The sequence below is a fragment of the Dendropsophus ebraccatus genome, chromosome 7 (assembly GCF_027789765.1).
Source record: "Dendropsophus ebraccatus isolate aDenEbr1 chromosome 7, aDenEbr1.pat, whole genome shotgun sequence".
Lineage (NCBI taxonomy): Eukaryota > Metazoa > Chordata > Amphibia > Anura > Hylidae > Dendropsophus > Dendropsophus ebraccatus.
Genome location: NC_091460.1, coordinates 3247026 through 3265714, shown reverse-complemented (window position 1 = coordinate 3265714; position 18689 = coordinate 3247026). Strand labels below are relative to the sequence as shown.

The following is an 18689-nucleotide window of genomic DNA, read 5'->3' as shown; positions in this document are numbered from 1 at the left end:
AAGCTGAGTGACGCGCCACCTACCCAGGGGTCTCGGGTCAGAGATGGCTTTGAGGTAAGCCTGCGAGAGCCACGCTGTGGAGGGCATGAAGTGTGGGGCCCTAAACTTGCCCGCCTGTGTCCAGGCGCCAAACCCGGGGTCATTAAGGCCAGGGGTAAACGCGGGGTGTCCCAAGACCAGCGTCATGGGGGAGTGTAAGGGAAGCAGGCGAGCACAAACCGTCGGAACATCACAAACTCTGATTGTCGGACCAATGGTAGGACGAGCCCTAAGGGTGCCCAAAATCGTACTAGGCACCCAGGGGGCACATGCAAGAGGAACATTGGTAAAAGACTGTTCTACTCGCACCCAAGGTTTCAAGTCAAAATGTCTGCACCAATCCACCACTCTAGTTAGGGCTGAAGCAATGTAGTAGGAGTAGATGTCCGGCAGCGCCACTCCCCCATTATCTTTTGTACGGCAAAGAAGAGTACGTTTGACACGGGCCGGTTTGGAACCCCATATAAATTTGGATTGAGTTGAGGCCACCACCCGGAAAAAGGACCTCGGAACCCTGGCCGGCAGGCACTGAAAAGCGTAGAGGAGCTTTGGGAGAAGGTTCATTTTAAAAATGGCCCACCAACCAAACCAAGTGAAAAGGCCTTTGCTCCAAGACGAGCAGCAGGATTGAATCTTAGCCAATAGAGGAGGGAAATTGGCCGCGTAGAGGTCCTTCAGATTTGGAGTGAGGTAGATGCCCAGATATTTTAGAGTCCTAGAGGCCCAGCGAAACCTAAAGGAGGAGCGGATGGAGGTCACCACGTCTGCTGGCAGCGATATGCTCAACGCCTCCGACTTCGAGTAATTGATTTTGAAGTTGGAAAGTGAGGCGTATAGCTCCAACTCGCGCATGAGAACAGGGAGCGTCACCACTGGATTTGTGACGAAAAACAAAAGGTCGTCTGCATATGCTGCGATCGTATGCATGTTGCTCCCCACCCCCAACCCCCGGATATCCTCGCATGAACGAACGGTTCTCAGGAAGGGCTCCAGGACCAGAACAAAAATGAGAGGGGAAAGTGGGCACCCCTGCCTCGTCCCGTTCTGCATAGCAAAGCTGTCTGAGAGGACGCCATTCACCCGGACCACTGCGGAAGGATTGGAATACAGAGCCATAATTCAAGACAGGAAAGTGGAACCCAGACCCAAGGCCCTAAGGGTCTCTTCCAAAAACGTCCAGTTGACCCTATCGAAAGCCTTCTCGGCGTCAGTGGAGAGAAGCATAAGCTGTGTCTGCGAGAGAGAGGCTTTATGGATCAGGCCAACTGCACGTATGGTATGGTCGCGAGCCTCGCGTCCGGGTAGGAAACCCGTTTGGCCCCGGTGAATGACGGCCCCCAACAGGGGAGATAGTTGGGTGGCCAATATCTTTGCGAAAAGCTTTAAGTCCACATTCAGCAGAGATATTGGGTGGTAGTTGGCACAGAGTGAAGGGTCTTTACCCTCCTTAGGGATAACAGCAATTACCGCCCTAGTCATGTCAGGGCGGGGAGGGGCGCCCTCCGCCAATGAATTGAAGGCAGATAGGAAGTGGGGGACGAGAAGGGGAGATAGTGCCTTATAATAATTCAGTGTAAAACCGTCCGGCCCTGGAGCCTTCCCCGTCTGAGACACCTTAATGGCAAGTCGCAGTTCCTCTTCAGAGATCGGCACTTACAGCGAAGTCAAGGATTCATCCGACAACCGTGGAAGCCCAGATCTGGAGATATAATCCTGCACTCGGGATTTAAAGGAGCGGCTAAGCGTGAGAGGATTGGTTTGGTCGGTGGAATATAAGGACGCATAGAAGTCCCTGAAGACTCTCGCAATGCCAACCGGCAGGTTCTCCGCTACCCCCGAGCGGTCACCTGAGGTACATAAGTCTGAGCTCGTTGGGTTCTAAGTGCACGCGCTAAGGTCCGGCCACATTTATTCCCAAACTCATAAAAATGACGCCGGCACTTAGTCAGGGATGCTTTAGCTTTATCGAGGAGATGGGTCTTGAGGGTATCTCTAGCAGCCAGTAATCTCCCCTGTAAGTCAGGGGTCGGGGCCGATTTATGTGCGAGATCCAGCTCCTGGAGTTCCCTCAACAGGCGAGAGGTTTTCGCCGCCTTTTCCCTCTTGAGTCTCGCCCCATGTTTCACCAAAATCCCCCTAGCAACGCACTTATGCGCCGAAGTATACCACTGCGGCCGAAGTATCTCCAGGGACGTTGTAAGCAAAAAATTCCTCTAATGACCGTTTGGATACGTACTGGATTAAAGAGGGGTTAAGCCGCCAATGCCACTGGGAGGGGCACGGTTCGGGGGAGAATCAGTACCAAGGAGACCATGGCATGATCCGAAAAAGTGCTGGTATCTATGTCAGCAGCCTGGAGAAGGGGTAAGTCTCTATGTTTCAGGAGGAAGTAGTCCAACCTGGATAAAACATCGTGTACCGGGGAATAAAAGGAAAAGTCTCTGTCCCTAGGATGGCATAGTCTCCAGGTGTTCACTAGATGATGTTCGTGTAGGAGTGAGTCTAAAAGGGCAAGCTGCGTCCGGTTCACATGGGAGGAGCCCCTAGAAGTGTCTACAGATGGGTTCAGCGCCACATTAAGGTCACCCCCAACAACCAGCACCCCCTCAGCGAATTCGTCAATGTCGTCAAGGTAGGTTTGCATTGCATGTGCCTGGCCTGAGTTGGGGAGGTAGAGGGAGGCAAATGACACGACCCTTCACCATGAGCATTCGACCCTCATCATCACACCGAGACTCCAGCAATTCCCAAGGCAGGGTTCTAGAAATCAGGATACTGGTACCCCTAGCTTTCTGAATGGGGGAAAAGCTATGATAAGCAAAAGGAAACCAGGAGTTAGTTAATGAGAACCTATGAGAAGAGAGCATATGGGTTTCCTGCACAAAGTCCACCTGTATATTCTGCTTTTTAAAGAGGTTCATCATGATGGACCTTTTACCGCTGTCGTGCAAGCCCTTAACATTGAGGGACCCCACTCTGAGCTGAGTCTGTAAGCGGGAGGCCATAGGAAGGGCGGGGTGGGCGTGAGGTAGGAGGGGAGGCGGAAGGATAGGGTGACAGACAAGGGGGAGGGGGAAGGGAGAGGTAGCACCCGCGTCTTTAATGGCTGCCAATGCGGGCTGTAGCAGGCGGCGCATGAAGAGGGTGCGCACTGAGACATCCGGGACTCCCTCGTACTGTACAGTACCTGAGTTCCGCACCGCCGCCATGATAGCCTCTTTCTCTGCAAAATAATGCAGCCTACACAGAACATCTCTGGGGGCCGAGGTGCCGCGTGCAGGGGCCCTCGCCACGCGTCGGACTCTGTCTATGGCAAAAGTAGACTCCAGGGGGCGGTTAGTAGCAATGTTGAAAAGCTCTGAGACCCTCCGTGCTGGGTCTTCATCATGTGGCAATTCGGGGAGGCCTTTGATACGGACATTGTTACGCCGTCCCCTATTCTCCTGGTCATCGAGAAGTATGGCCAGCTGCTGTGTGCGTGCTCGGTTGCACACCATTTCCCTCTCCAGCGTCTCTATCCGCCCAGTAAAGGCGGAGGACGTCTCCTCAGTGACCGAGGTGCGCTGGGCCAGGGCCTCCACCTCATTCCGCACCGCGGCTATGGCTTGTTGCACCACAGCACCTGGTGAGGAGGCGGTCTCCATAGTGTGGCGTACAGTCCTGGCAGGTAGCGGCCCAGAGTCCGGCAGCCAGTCAGACGGATCCCGGTCACTGTCGCCCGAGTCCGCCCAAGCTGCCTGGGAATCATCCTGTCCAGCGGGGAGAGCAGGTAAGGGGCGCGAGGAGGAGGCCGCCGGCGCCATATTGCCTCCAGCAGCCAGCGGTCTGGGACCGGAGGGGTGCAGGAACCGGTCAATGCAGGCGGAACCTCCCGTGGAACGGGTCACCGGGTGGCGTGGGGTTTCCGTCTTCTTATCCCTGCGACCAGCCATGCTGAATGGAGGGTAACCACTGGAAAATCACCGACGTCTGTGTGAGGTGGCCCTCCCACGTTCCGTCTCTCTCTGTCGCCCTCTCACGTTCCCCCTCTCTCTGTCGCCCTCCCACGTTCCGTCTCTCTCTGTCGCCCTCCCACGTTCAGTCTTTCTCTGTCGCTCTCTCACGTTCCGTCTCTCTGTCGCTCTCCCACGTTCCGTCTCTCTGTTGCCCTCCCACGTTCCGTCTCTCTCTGTCGCCCTCCCACGTTCCGTCTCTGTTGCCCTCCCACGTTCCGTCTCTCTCTGTCGCCCTCCCACGTTCCGTCTCTCTCTGTCGCCCTCCCACGTTCCGTCTCTCTGTCGCCTGCCGCATTCAGTCTCGTTCCGCTGCCTGAAGTGAGTGGTGCTCATCAGTCCCACAGAGGGTAATTGGAGCAGCAGTGTGCGTCCAGCACAACCACTCACACAGCCCTGCAGCGGTATTACATTATTACATTCCTCACTTCCCCCCTGTGGATAGATAACAACTGCTGCACAACAACAATCCACAACGATACAGATACAAATCAAGATTTATTTTAGACCATAATCTGCCACATCTAGCGGATGGTATAAAAATAATATAGACGACCTAAGGGGCAGCACCAGGAATCCGAGGCATAGCCAGGCAAGAAAAAATTAATTCTAACAAATAATATATATATTACATCAATTAAAATCAAATATTTCTCATAAATTGAAAAAGAAAAAAAAATTGTGCTCAGTACTTTTCCCCCATGGATCCCGCTCACAGATCACAGCCTCCTCAGTACTTTTCCTTCATGGATCCCGCTCACAGATCACAGCCTCCTCAGTACTTTTCCCCCATGGATCCCGCTCACAGATCACAGCCTCCTCAGTACTTTTCCCCCATGGATCCCGCTCACAGATCACAGCCTCCTCAGTACTTTTCCTTCATGGATCCTGCTCACAGATCACAGCCTCCTCTGTACTTTTCCCCCATGGATCCCGCTCACAGATCACAGCCTCCTCTGTACTTCTCCCCCATGGATCCCGCTCACAGATCACAGCCTCCTCAGTACTTTTCCTTCATGGATCCCGCTCACAGATCACAGCCTCCTCTGTACTTCTCCCCCATGGATCCCGCTCACAGATCACAGCCTCCTCAGTACTTTTCCTTCATGGATCCCGCTCACAGATCACAGCCTCCCTGGTACTTCTCCCCCATGGATCCCGCTCACAGATCACAGCCTCCTCAGTACTTTTCCTTCATGGATCCCGCTCACAGATCACAGCCTCCTCGGTACTTTTCCCTCATGGATCCCGCTCACAGATCCCAGCCTCCTCGGTACTTTTCCCTCATGGATCCCGCTCACAGATCACAGCCTCCTCAGTACTTTTCCCCCATGAATCCCGCTCACAACTTCCAGCCTCCTCAGTACTTTTCCCACATGGATCCCGCTCACAGATCCCAGCCTCCTCACTACTTTTGCCCCGTGGATCTCGCTCAGATCCCAGCCTCCTCGGTACTTTTTCCCTATGGATCCCGCTCACAGATCACAGCCGTCTCTGTTCTTTTCCCCCATGGATCCCGCTCACAGATCACAGCCTCCTATCTGCATTAACATTTCTCACATTCCAGACAAGAACAAGCAGTTTCTTTTCTATGTGATTTGTTTGTAAAGAAATGTTTGAATTATCCACAAGTCAACACGTCTTCTCTCCGGTGTGACTTCTCTGACGATTCCTTAGTTTTGCGATAGTAAAAAGCCTTTCCAACATTTTCAACAGGAATATGGCTTCGCTTCCTTTGTAACTTCTCAAGCGTGTTACAAGAACTGGTTTATGTGCAAAACATTTCCAACATTATGAACATAAATATGTCTTCTCTCCTCTGTGAACTCTCTCGTGTTTGGAAAGACTTTTTTTAATTGTAAAACATTTTCCACAGTCTGAACATGTATACGGCTTCTCTCCTGTGTGACCTCTCAAATGTTGTGCAAGTAGGGATTTACTTATGAAAATTTTCCCACATTCTAAACATGGATATGGCTTCTCTCCTGTGTGACTTCTCACATGGGTGTCAAGAACTGATTTATGTGTAAAACATTTCCCACATTCTGAACATGAATATGGCTTCTCTCCTGTGTGCCCTCTCACATGTTTTATAAGATCTGAATTATTTGAGAAACATTTCCCACATTCTGAACATGAATATGGTTTTTCTCCTGTGTGAATTCTCTCGTGTATAACAAGATGTCCTTTCTGCTGAAATAATTTCCCACATTCTAGACAGGAATACGGCTTTTCTCCTGTGTGAATTCTCTCGTGTCTAACAAGAACAGATTTATTTGAGAAACATTTCCCACATTCTGAACAGGAATATGGCTTCTCACCTGTGTGAATTCTCTTATGTATAACAAGTTGGGATGAATGTGTAAACAATTTTCCACAATCTGGACAGGAATATGGCTTCTCTCCTGTGTGAATTATCTTATGTGTAACAAGAACTGATTTATCTGAAAAACATTTTCCACATTCTGAACATGAGAATGGCTTCTCCCCTGTGTGACCTCTCTCATGTCTAAAAAGAGCTGAATTATTTGAGAAACGTTTCCCACATTCTGAACATGAATATGGCTTCTCTCCTGTGTGACTTCTCTTATGAATAACAAGTTGGGACGTATGTGTAAACAATTTCCCGCATTCTGAACAGGAATACGGCTTCTCTCCTGTGTGAGTTCTCTCATGTGAAACTAAAACAGATTTATCCGAGAAACATTTCCCACATTCTGAACACGAAAATGGCTTCTCTCCTTTGTGGCCTCTCTCGTGTCTAAAACGAGCCGAATTACTTGAAAAACATTTCCCACATTCTGAACATGTATATGGCTTGTCCCCTGTGTGACTTCTCTCGTGTATATCAAGTTGGGATTTCTTCATAAAACATTTCCCACACTCAGAACATGAATATGGCTTTTCTCCTGTGTGCATTCTTTCATGCTTAACGAGACTTGATTTACAGGGAAAACTTCTCTTACATTCTGAACATGAATATGGCTTCTTAACTCTGTGAATTCTTTCATGCCTGACAAGAACGGATTTCCTTGAGAAACATTTCTTACATTCTGAACAGGAATATGTCTTCTCGCCTGTGTGACTTCTGTCTGTTAAAAGAATTGAGCTTTTTATATAACTTTCCACATTTCTCTCTTTAAATCCTGCCCACCCCCTCCTCACCTGTCCTTGTGGTCGCAGTGTGCGAGTGGTCGGGAGAAGATTCCTCATGGTCAGGAGGATTATATGATAGATCTGTAGTGTGATGTCCTGGATGTACAGTAAGGGGGAGGAGGGCTTCTCCTGAGGAGTGCTGCTCCGCACCTTCATGCTCTTCTTTATAATTCAGCAGTAGCACAATATTCTCACTGGGATTTCCTGTAAAGGGTAAAATAGATATTTTTTCCCTAAAAAAAAACAAAACTACAAAGTAGAGAAAGTAAGTTGTGAGTAGTAAGTTTGTATTCCATGAATGGGTCGGTTAGTCTGCAGCACATCCTGACTCACACCCTGAAGCTGCTGGAAATCCTCACTTCCTGGTCCACTCTGTCTCCACTCCTCTGTCCTCCCCCTCCCTTTTGAGACAGAGGTCAAGTGATCTCTGTATCGTCTCTTGTCAATGGCAAACTGTAACTAGCCATCTGTAACCCCGCCCACCACTGACATCACACCAATCAGTGATCACCTGGCCAAGGACAAGGAAACAACAGCCTCTTCTGAGCAGTATAGGGGAAAGGAGACATGGTTGTTTCATCTCTCTCTATCTATGTATATAAAAGAATTGATAGACACAAAGACAGAAATTGTGTAGTGGGTAAAGTAGAAGAAAAAGAAGGGGGTCATTCACTCCATGAGTACAGACTGGGATTCTACCACTGCCCGTAATGTACAAGAGCCGGCTACATTACCATTTGTCATATAGTGTGAAAAGCTCTTACAATCTGGTAAAGTGGGGACGGACTAGTGCGCAGCATAAGGGGAGTCCCTCATGACAGGGATTGACAGGCCAGTAGCAGGTCAGATGGGGGGCAACAGGCTCAGTGTGAGCAGGTGGGGAGCACGTGCACAAGGGGGGAGGAGGAAAAGTGAGTGTGGAGAAGTAAACAGAATAGGTGGTTGGTCAGAAGGAAGAGGGGGGAGTAGCTGAAGGGGCCGGGGTATAAAAGTTAGCCACGAGTGGGGGTGGTCACCCATTGTGGTTTAGCAGGCAGAAATCGTCTTACCTGTACTGCTGCGCTGTATTGCTTGCCTCATGTCTGCCGAGATTCTGATGGAGAGGCTGAGGAGGATGGCCGATGAGCGGGGCCAGGAATGGCTGCAGACCCAACTCCAAGGTCTGCTGGGGTCCGGGGAAGCAGCGCCGCCAGCTCCTTCCCCTCCGAGATGGACTAGGAGGTCACGTCCTCCTGAGCGTCTTAGCCCTGAAGTGACCGCCCGGGTCCGGTGCTGAATCGGGAGCCCCTCTAGGGACCCTCCGGGTTCTGCTGCGGGCAGGGCCGCTTCCGCCCGGCGTGCAGGATCCGGGAGGAATCCCTCTACAAGGCGGGACTCGCAGCCAAGGGGAGAAGTCCTCTCCCCTCCTTCAGATGCCGTCGCGGGTGGATCGGGGTCCAGAGCGGCTGGTGCAGCGAGGCCTGGAGGGAGAAGAGCGCCAGCTCGGCGGGGGACCGCTGCGGTGAGAAGCAGCAGAGGAAGGAGGCGGGGGCCGCAGTCGGCAGCCTCTCAGCGTGGGGAGGACTGCGAACAGAGTTCCCCTGGTTCGGACGCCAGCAGCCATGGTCGGGCTCAGGATGATCGGCGCCACTCGCCAGCGGAGGTGAGGGGGCGGAGCCACGCGGGCTTTGAGCGTCGCGAGAGTGACGAACATGAGTGACATCATCAGCCTCAGCCGGAAGTGCCCCAGCGTCAGCCACCGGAAGCCAGCCGTCAGGTGGTGCCGGATGTTGGTCGCCGCCAGTCACCGGAAGCCAGCCGACGCAGACCAGAGGCCCAGGAGAGAGGAGAAGCCGTGCGTCCGGATCCAGAATCGGCCGCTGTTGGGCCCGCCGGTCCCAGACAGCCGGGTGAGTGTGCAGCTGTAGCAGCGCCTGCGTTGGGGGGGTTGGGGAACGCGCAGCTGGGGGGTTTGGGGACATTGTTGTATGGGCGGAAGGAGTTGTTTGCTGGTTTTGGCCCGGGAGTGGGCGGGGGAGGATCACAGGTACCTGCGTGAACGGGGGTCCGGGGGGTGAGTGGCAGTGTGGCTGGGCCTAGCGGGAGTGGGGCAGGTTTGGAGACGCCGGCCTCTGGTGGCGGAGGGGGGTTGGGTAGGGCCCAGGGCAGGGAAACGGAGGTGGACGGGGAGGGGGAATATGTGAGACTGGGGGATGCGGCTCGGGGGGAGGTGTATGTGTGTTTTGAGGGGCCGTTGGGGGCACACCTCAAGCCGGAAGTGCGGGAGAAGATATGGTGGGGAGAATATGTTGAGATTTTCTCACTATTGCCGCTAGAGAAATTTAACCTGGATAAGGTGAAGCCGTCTGAGGAGAAAAAGGACAAGGAGGAAAAGAAGAGGTGTCGGTTGATACCTCAAACTTTTACTAACTGGTTGCAGGCGTTCTCCATCCTGGCCAGTGTTATTGGGGAAAAGGCACCTGAGCATTGCTGCGGCCTGTTTTGCTTTCTGGACGCTATAGGCGAGGCTCATGCCAATGGGGCGTGTTTTCTGTCGTTGCCTGGCCCAGGCGACGGCAGGTATCACATGCTCCCATCATTTCGTGCGGCTGCGGCGAGAGCTGAGGGACGACCTGGGGGTGTGGGAGTCGTTCCTGGCGTCGTATAACGGGAGGTCGCTGATGATGGACTTGGTTGTGGAGGCGCCGGACTTGGATTTGTTTACCGATGCGGCTGGGGTTGGGGGTTTCGGGGCGTTTTTGCAGGGGAGTTGGTGTTGGGGTTTGTGGCCGGAGTCGTGGCAAAGGGCGGGGCTGGTAAGGAACCTTACGTTGCTCGAACTTTTTCCCATACTGGTGGCGGTTACCATTTGGGGGAACAGGTTCAGGAACAAGAAAGTGCGATTTCACTGTGATAACATGAGCGTGGTTTCAGCAATTAACGGGTTGTCGGCATCGTCCCCCCCGGTGGTGCGGTTGCTACAGCATCAAGTATTGCAGTGTTTGTCGTTGAACGCTTGGGTGACCGCGGTGCATGTGCCCGGCGTTTCTAACTCCATTGCTGATTCTCTCTCTCGTTCACAGTGGGATCGTTTCCGGTCACTGGTTCTGGACGCGAACGAGAGGGGGGATCTGTTTCCGGAGGAATTGTGGAGGCTGCCCTTCGGTCTGCTGCGTGCCTGATTAGAGAGTCGGTAACACGGAATACATGGCGAGGTTACGAGGCGGCTTGGTCGCATTGGGTGGAGTGGCAGGATACCTGGGGACGATTGGGGGAGGGGGAATGGGGGTTTTTGTTATTGATTGGTAATTGCCGGGAGGAGGGCTGGACGGTCCCGAGGCTGAACAGGATATTGGCGGGGGTAGCGTTTGGCTGAAAGTTGCGTGGCCTTCCTGACGTTACGAAGGCCTTTTTGGTGCGTCAGGCGGGAAGGGGTTTTCGGAGAGGTTACAGGGTGGCGGATCAGCGTCGTCCGGTGTCATTTGGAGTTTTGGAATCATTGGGGGTGCAGGTAGGGTTGTGAGGGCCTGAGTGAGGTAGTTCGCCACATTGGGCGATGGGAATCCGAACGCTTTCGTTCCTACATCCGCTTCGGGCGGCTGGAGAGCAGGCAGTTAGAGGATGGGGGTGGATGGGGAGGAGTTGATTGTTATGGTTACAGGGTGTTGTGCACGTTGTTGGTTATCTGTTTTGTTTCCTCCTCAGGTCCCGAGCCGCGTTTGGTGTGGATACTTGGACATTCTTTTGTATACTGGGGAGCGTTACGTGCAGCGGTGCGGCCGGACGGACGGCAACTGGGCATTTTACGTGCGGAGGTGGTGGTTCGATCGTTGGGGGAGAGAGGCATGACGTGGAGGAGAGTGCTTCCGGAATTCCATCGTTATGTAAGGTTGGATAGGGAGCCGGATGTGCTGTTACTTCATGTAGGGGGGGAACGATTTAGGGGCCCGACCGATCAGGGAGCTGGTGGCCGACATGAAGTTTGACCTTCTTCGGTTATGGTCACAGTTTCCGAAGCTAGTGACGGTCTGGTCGGACATAGTGCTGCGCAAGGTGTGGCGGGGGGCGCGCTCGGTAGCACGGATTAACAAGGCGCGAATTAAAGTGAACAGAGCCATGGGGAGATTTATGGCGCGTAATGGGGCGGTGGCTATGCGGCATATGGACTTGGAGGCGGGTGTTGGAGCATACTGGAGGTGGGATGGGGTACACCTAAACGCTGTATGCACCGACATGTGGTCGCTGGGTGTCCGGGACGGGATTGATGTGGGGCTCCGAGTGTGGCGGGACGCCAACACCTAAGGGGTCAGAAGTTGGCGTCTGTGGCGGTGGGGGTCCTCAGGGTTGGTGTGGACTTGGTTGTGGTGGGAGGGGACCTCGGAGTGGTTCCGGACTCCCGGGAAAAGTAAATACAATTATTGGGCTGGGCGGCTGTAGTTTGCCACCATTAAAAGGGGTACAGTTATACGCACACAGGTGCTTAGTTGGTGCCTCTGGGTTATGTGGCCCGTCGGCCAGAGGCAAATCCTGAGTGCAGTTGGGGTCAAGTTTTAATAAGCCGCCTGAGGGGATTTTTGGGGCTCCGAGGACCGCCCCGTCAAAATAAATATGTTACAGTTTTGATATGTTTTATACTTGGTGTAATAAACAGCTGCTGTGGCCATTTAATTCCAGAACGGTGTCTGTGGTTATTGGGAAGGGAAGGGGACAGAGTGGTAGAAAGGGGGGCCTTAGTAGGGCGGAAGGGCCTTGGCAACTACCCTAGTCATGCACAAACTTTTTTGTGCTAGACAACTAAAGTGGTGTGCACCCTAAAAACAGCAAAATGTAGGTAAACTGCAAAGCTGGGAAAATGCTGGGATCTGTAGTGCTGAAAAGAACTCTGCAAACAGATCACCTGCATCACAGAGATCACTGGCATCGCTCCTATGGGAAAGGCTTGAAGTGTTACTGTAATGTAGCTGTAAGGTGGAGCCCCCCCCTTATATCCCTGTGCCCCCCCCTCACTATACTGCACTATACATATATACACAGGGGAAGGGAGGGAGTGTTACTGTAATGTAGCTGTAAGGTGGAGCCCCCTACTTATATCCCTGCCCCCCCCTCACTATAATGCACTATACATATATACACGGGGGGGGGGGGTGTACTGTAATGTAGCTGTAAGGTGGAGCCCCCCCTTATATCCCTGTGCCCCCCCCCCCTCACTATACTGCACTATACATATATACACAGGGGGGGGGGTTACTGTAATGTAGCTGTGAGGTGGAGCCCCCCCTTATATCCCTGCCCCCCCCCCCTCACTATACTGCACTATACATATATACACAGGGGGGGGGGGTTACTGTAATGTAGCTGTAAGGTGGAGCCCCCCTTATATCCCCCCCCCTCACTATACTGCACTATACATATATACACAGGGGGGGGGGTTACTGTAATGTAGCTGTAAGGTGGAGCCCCCCCTTATATCCCTGCCCCCCCCCTCACTATACTGCACTATACATATATACACAGGGGGGGTTACTGTAATGTAGCTGTAAGGTGGAGCCCCCCCTTATATCCCTGTGCCCCCCCCTCACTATACTGCACTATACATATATACACAGGGGGGGTTACTGTAATGTAGCTGTAAGGTGGAGCCCCCTACTTATATCCCTGCCCCCCCCCCCTCACTATAATGCACTATACATATATACACGGGGGGGGGGGGGGGTACTGTAATGTAGCTGTAATGTGGAGCCCCCCCTTATATCCCTGCCCCCCCTCACTATACTGCACTATACATATATACACGGGGGGGGGGTGTTACTGTAATGTAGCTGTATGGTGGAGCCCCCCCTTATATCCCTGTGCCCCCCCTCACTATACAGCACTATGCATATATACACAGGGGGGGGTGTTACTGTAATGTAGCTGTAAGGTGGAGCCCCCCTTATATCCCTGCCCCCCCCTCACTATACTGCACTATACATATATACACAGGGGGGGTGTTACTGTAATGTAGCTGTAAGGTGGAGCCCCCCTTATATCCCTTCCCCCCCTAACTATACTGCACTATACATATATACACAGGGGGGGGGGTATTACTGTAATGTAGCTGTAAGGTGGAGCCCCCCTTATATCCCTGTGACCCCCCCCCCTCACTATACATATATACACAGGGGGGGGGGGAGTGTTACTGTAATGTAGCTGTAAGGTGGAGCCCCCCCTTATATCCCTGTGTAACTCCATCCTCCCATACCTGGTATAGCAGCTCCCGGCGTCTCCTCCTCCTTCACCTCACTCATACACGGGGGATCGCCCATCATCCTCTTTTCTTCTGCTTCATCCTCCACTTTTATACTAGTCACATCTATCTGCTGATTCTCTAAGGCGATCTCCTCCTCCTCTGCTTTCACCTCGGCCTTAATGTCAATCAGACTTTCACCCTAAACAGATGATAAAAAAAAAGTTAAATTGTCCTTCAATCCCTTCATGACCAAATGTTCAAAAGACTTTACCTGATTTCCCTCTGGACAGTCCTGGGAATACAGAGGACAGGGACACCTCTCTGGCGGATTCCTGTCACTGCCTCCATCTGTAGGGAAGACACAGGGAGCCAATCCATTATACACTGCTACATGTCACCAGGAGGAGGAGGATCAAGGGGACCAGTAAAACAGGTTTTACTTTTGCAGCCAATGTTCCCCCCCCCCCCCTTACACTGCTGATCGGCCATGAAATCCATCTCTTCTTGTGCTTCAAGTTTAAACTCAACTTTGATATCGATCAGATCTTCCCTCTAAACAGACAGAAAAAAAATAAGAACTCATATGAAACTTGATCCTTGTCATATTGTGAGGAGCCTTCCGCACCCCCTACCTGATGATTCTCTGTACAGTCCTGGAAATAAAGAGGACGGGGACATCTATCACCTGCTCGCTGATCCTCCATCATGAGCCGCTGCTCCCTGTACACATCCTTGTGTCCTGTACAGGAAGGAAAAAGTTATTTCACACATAACACAATGTAACATCCCTCCTCCTGTAAGCTTACCTTACTGCTGGGGTCACACTGATAGTAACACAATGTAACACCCCTCCTCCTGTAAGCTTACCTTACTGCTGGGGGGGTCACACTGATAGTAACACAATGTAACACCCCTCCTCCTGTAAGCTTACCTTACTGCTGGGGTCACACACTGATAGTAACACAATGTAACACCCCTCCTCCTGTAAGCTTACCTTACTGCTGGGGGGGTCACACACTGATAGTAACACAATGTAACATCCCTCCTCCTGTAAGCTTACCTTACTGCTGGGGGGTCACACTGATAGTAACACAATGTAACATCCCTCCTCCTGTAAGCTTACCTTACTGCTGGGGGGTCACACTGATAGTAACACAATGTAACATCCCTCCTCCCGTAAGCTTACCTTACTGCTGGGGGGTCACACACTGATAGTAACACAATGTAACATCCCTCCTCCTGTAAGCTTACCTTACTGCTGGGGTCACACACTGATAGTAACACAATGTAACATCCCTCCTCCTGTAAGCTTACCTTACTGCGGGGGGGGGGGGGGGGGGTCACACACTGATAGTAACACAATGTAACATCCCTCCTCCTGTAAGCTTACCTTACTGCTGGGGGGTCACACTGATAGTAACACAATGTAACATCCCTCCTCCTGTAAGCTTACCTTACTGCTGGGGTCACACTGATAGTAACACAATGTAACATCCCTCCTCCTGTAAGCTTACCTTACTGCTGGGGGGTCACACACTGATAGTAATACAATGTAACATCCCTCCTCCTGTACGCTTACCTTACTGCTGGGGGGGGGTCACACACTGATAGTAACACAATGTAACACCCCTCCTCCTGTAAGCTTACCTTACTGCTGGGGTCACACTGATAGTAACACAATGTAACATCCCTTCTCCTGTAAGCTTACCTTACTGCTGGGGGGTCACACACTGATAGTAACACAATCTAACACCCCTCCTCCTGTAAGCTTACCTTACTGCTGGGGGGTCACACACTGATAGTAACACAATGTAACACCCCTCCTCCTGTAAGCTTACCTTACTGCTGGGGTCACACTGATAGTAACACAATGTAACATCCCTCCTCCTGTAAGCTTACCTTACTGCTGGGGGGTCACACACTGATAGTAACACAATGTAACATCCCTCCTCCTGTAAGCTTACCTTACTGCTGGGGTCACACACTGATAGTAACACAATGTAACATCCCTCCTCCTGTAAGCTTACCTTACTGCGGGGGGGGGGGGGGGGGGGGGGGGGGGTCACACACTGATAGTAACACAATGTAACATCCCTCCTCCTGTAAGCTTACCTTACTGCTGGGGGGTCACACTGATAGTAACACAATGTAACATCCCTCCTCCTGTAAGCTTACCTTACTGCTGGGGTCACACTGATAGTAACACAATGTAACATCCCTCCTCCTGTAAGCTTACCTTACTGCTGGGGGGTCACACACTGATAGTAATACAATGTAACATCCCTCCTCCTGTAAGCTTACCTTACTGCTGGGGGGGGGTCACACACTGATAGTAACACAATGTAACACCCCTCCTCCTGTAAGCTTACCTTACTGCTGGGGTCACACTGATAGTAACACAATGTAACATCCCTTCTCCTGTAAGCTTACCTTACTGCTGGGGGGTCACACACTGATAGTAACACAATGTAACACCCCTCCTCCTGTAAGCTTACCTTACTGTTGGGGTCACACACTGAGGAGCAGAGATCTCCACACACAACACAACAGCAGTGACTGCCGAACGAGGAGCTACTCTGGATCTGGTAGATTCTGGAGATGTAGGACCTGTGATGATGTCAGAATCATGTGACCATTACATTAGGAGGCGGAGCTCAGCAGTGCAGGAGAGAAGAGATTGTGGTGAAGGACCTGTGATCATGTGACAGGAGTGGGCTGGGTTTAGCACTGCACCTCATACTGGGGTGCTCCTAGCAGCACAGAAGTTGCGGTCACTGAGGAGGTATTTGGTGAGGTCCGAGTTCGGGGTGAATCCTATGATAATATTATAATAAAGTTATTACTAGTGATGAGCGAGTATTAAAATGCTCAGGTGCTTGTTACTCCAGATGAATATTTCCCGATACTCAAGTGCTCGTTTCAAGTAACGAACCCCTTTGAAGTCAATGGGAAACTCAAGCATTTTTGCAGGGGACCCAAGCTCGGCAGAGGGAAGGTTGTGTGAAAACCTGTCTACCTCAGAAAATGATGGAAACGGAAATGGACAGGAAACAGCAGGGGCAGCATGCATGGATGTCTCTGAGGCTGCCTAATCAGACCATTACGCCAAATTCTGGGGAGCAGCATGGAAGTGAGAACACCAGGAACCATTAAGACAGAGGTAGCATATGAACCACACAAAAATATCACCTGACACAGCATGGCGGTGATGAGAGTGACCAAGGTAGAAGCAGTAGCAGGTGAGCCTCCCAAAAATTATACCACATACAGAATGGCAGTGATGACAGAGTGACCAAGGTAGAAGCGGTAGCCAGTGAGCCTTCCAAAAATTATGCCAGACACAGCATGGCAGTGATGACAGAGTGACCAAGGTAGAAGTGGTAGTAGGTGAGCCTCCCAAAAATTATGCCAGACACAGCATGGCCGAAGAAGACTTGGCTGTTGGCTGAGAATTGAAGGAGGAGGAGGCGAGAATATACTAAGAATCTTCATGTTGATCTGCTTTCCCTGGGTGGACAGTTGAATTCAGGTGAAATCCAGGCTTTGTTCATTTTTATAAACATTAGCCTGTCAGCGCTGTCAGTTGACAGGCGGGTGCGCTTATCAGTGATGGTACCAACTGCACTGAAGACCAGCTCTGACAACACGCTAGCAGCAGGGAAGCCCAGCACCTTCAAGGCATAAAGCGCCAGTTCAGGCCACGTATTCAGCTTTGCAACCCAGTAGTTGTATGTAGCATAGTGATCGGGAGGGACGGTGGTATGGTCAGCAAGGTACTCCCTCACCATCTTCCTGAAGGCTTCCCCCCTACTCTGTCTAGACTGGGGATGGTTGACATAGTCTTGCTGGGGTGCCATGAAACTGTCAAAGGCCTTGGAGAGTGTTCCCCTGCCCCTTGACAAGCTGCCTGCTCCACCGCTCCTCTCCCCCGCTCTTTGTCCTACAGAAGTACGTCCTCTGGCGCTAGTGGTGTCAGATGGGAAGTACATTTTCAGCTTCTGCACCAGGGCCTGTTGATACTGATTCACTCTCATACTGCGTTCCTCGGCAGGAATGAGAGTGGGAAAGTTCTGTTTGTACCGAGGGTCCAGGAGGAAGAACACCCAGTAATCGGTGTTGTCAAAAAATTTCTAACCCGAGGGTCATGGGAAAGACAGCCTAACAAAGTCAGCCATATGCGCCAGGGTCCGAACATGCAAAAACACCCTCTCCTGACTAGCCTCAATTTCCTCCTTCTCCTCCACCAAATCCTCCTCTTCAGGCCATACACGCTCAACAACTAAGGATTGAGCATGGGCACCCTCCTCAGTGGCGGCAGCAGTCTGCTCCTCTTCCGCCTCTTCTTCATCCTCCTCATCCTCTACTCCGTGGTGAGAAACTGACGTCAGGGTGGTCTGGCTATCTAGCGGCGGATGTTCTTCACCCGTCTCCTGAGACAAAGGCAAAGTCTCAGACTTCAGGCTGAGCAGGGAGGTTTTTAGCCGACACAGCAGCGGGATGGTGAGGCTGATGGCGGCATCACCGCTGACCATCTGTGTTGACTCCTCAAAGGGGCCCAGTACCTGACAGATAGCAGACATCCACGTCCACTCCACATTGTAGATTTGAGGTAGCTGACCGACCTGACTACCGATTCGCACTGAGGTTGACATCTGGCATTCCACATTGGCTCTGCGTTGCTGGTAAACCCTGGCTACCATCTGGAAGGTGGAATTCCACCTCGTGGGCACGTCGCACAGCAGTCAGTGAGCTGGCAGTTGAAAGCGCCTTTGCACTGCCCTAAGGGTGGCAGCATCCGTGGTTGACGGAAATGCGCACAGATGCAACGCACCTTGGCGAGCAAGTCAGCCAAATTGTGGTAGGTGTTAAGGAACCGCTACACCACTAGGGCCAGGCATGGTACATGTGTGAGGCTGCCGAGTTGCAGAGCTGCCCCCAGGTTCCGCCCATTGTCACACACAACCATGCCTGGTTTGAGGTTCTGTGCCACGAGCCAAAGATCTGTCTGCGCCGTGATGCCCTGCAACAGCTCTTGGGCCGTGTGCCTTGTCGCCTAAGCTCAGCAATTTCGACACCGCCTGTTGGGGCTTATCCTCCGCAGTGCTGATGCACCTAGCGCTACAAAATAGAGGCGACATGCTCGTAATAGAGAAGAGGAGGAAGAAGAAGAGGAGGAGGAGAAAGAGGTTTTGGAAGAAAAGGTATACAAATCATGAGAGACCGCCACAGAGGTCCTTTCAATGGTCTGTTGTAGGGACAGTTGAACACTGCGCTTGGACACCTTGCTGGAGGGT

General features: G+C 51.9%; 2 protein-coding genes across 6 annotated transcripts in view; both read right to left on the bottom strand.

The window, feature by feature from the left end:
* The window catches only part of LOC138797147 (zinc finger protein 345-like), a 165366-nt gene that overhangs the window by 113879 nt on the left and 32798 nt on the right, over nucleotides 1–18689 (bottom strand). For 2 of the 5 annotated variants that reach the window (XM_069976951.1, XM_069976953.1), the window contains 4 exons: nucleotides 13667–13743; nucleotides 13408–13594; nucleotides 7197–7391; nucleotides 4517–7123 (listed from right to left, as the gene is read on the bottom strand). In XM_069976951.1, the coding sequence (XP_069833052.1) occupies nucleotides 5823–7123; nucleotides 7197–7391; nucleotides 13408–13594; nucleotides 13667–13743 (1760 nt within the window). In that variant the 3' untranslated portion in view covers nucleotides 4517–5822. Of the gene's footprint in view, nucleotides 1–4516; nucleotides 7124–7196; nucleotides 7392–13407; nucleotides 13595–13666; nucleotides 13744–13868; nucleotides 13948–14027; nucleotides 14135–15890; nucleotides 15978–18689 lie in introns of those variants that run through there. The other 3 variants (XM_069976952.1, XM_069976954.1, XR_011363894.1) reach the window with 3 other exon arrangements.
* Nucleotides 3999–4367, bottom strand: LOC138797126 (octapeptide-repeat protein T2-like). The gene has a single exon (XM_069976925.1). The coding sequence runs from the start codon at nucleotides 4365–4367 to the stop codon at nucleotides 3999–4001; it is 369 nt and encodes a 122-aa protein (XP_069833026.1).

What these genes read in the sequence shown, in the direction of transcription:
- LOC138797126 (XM_069976925.1), bottom strand. Translation starts at nt 4,367, where the DNA reads ATGAGCACCACTCACTTCAGGCAGCGGAACGAGACTGAATGCGGCAGG.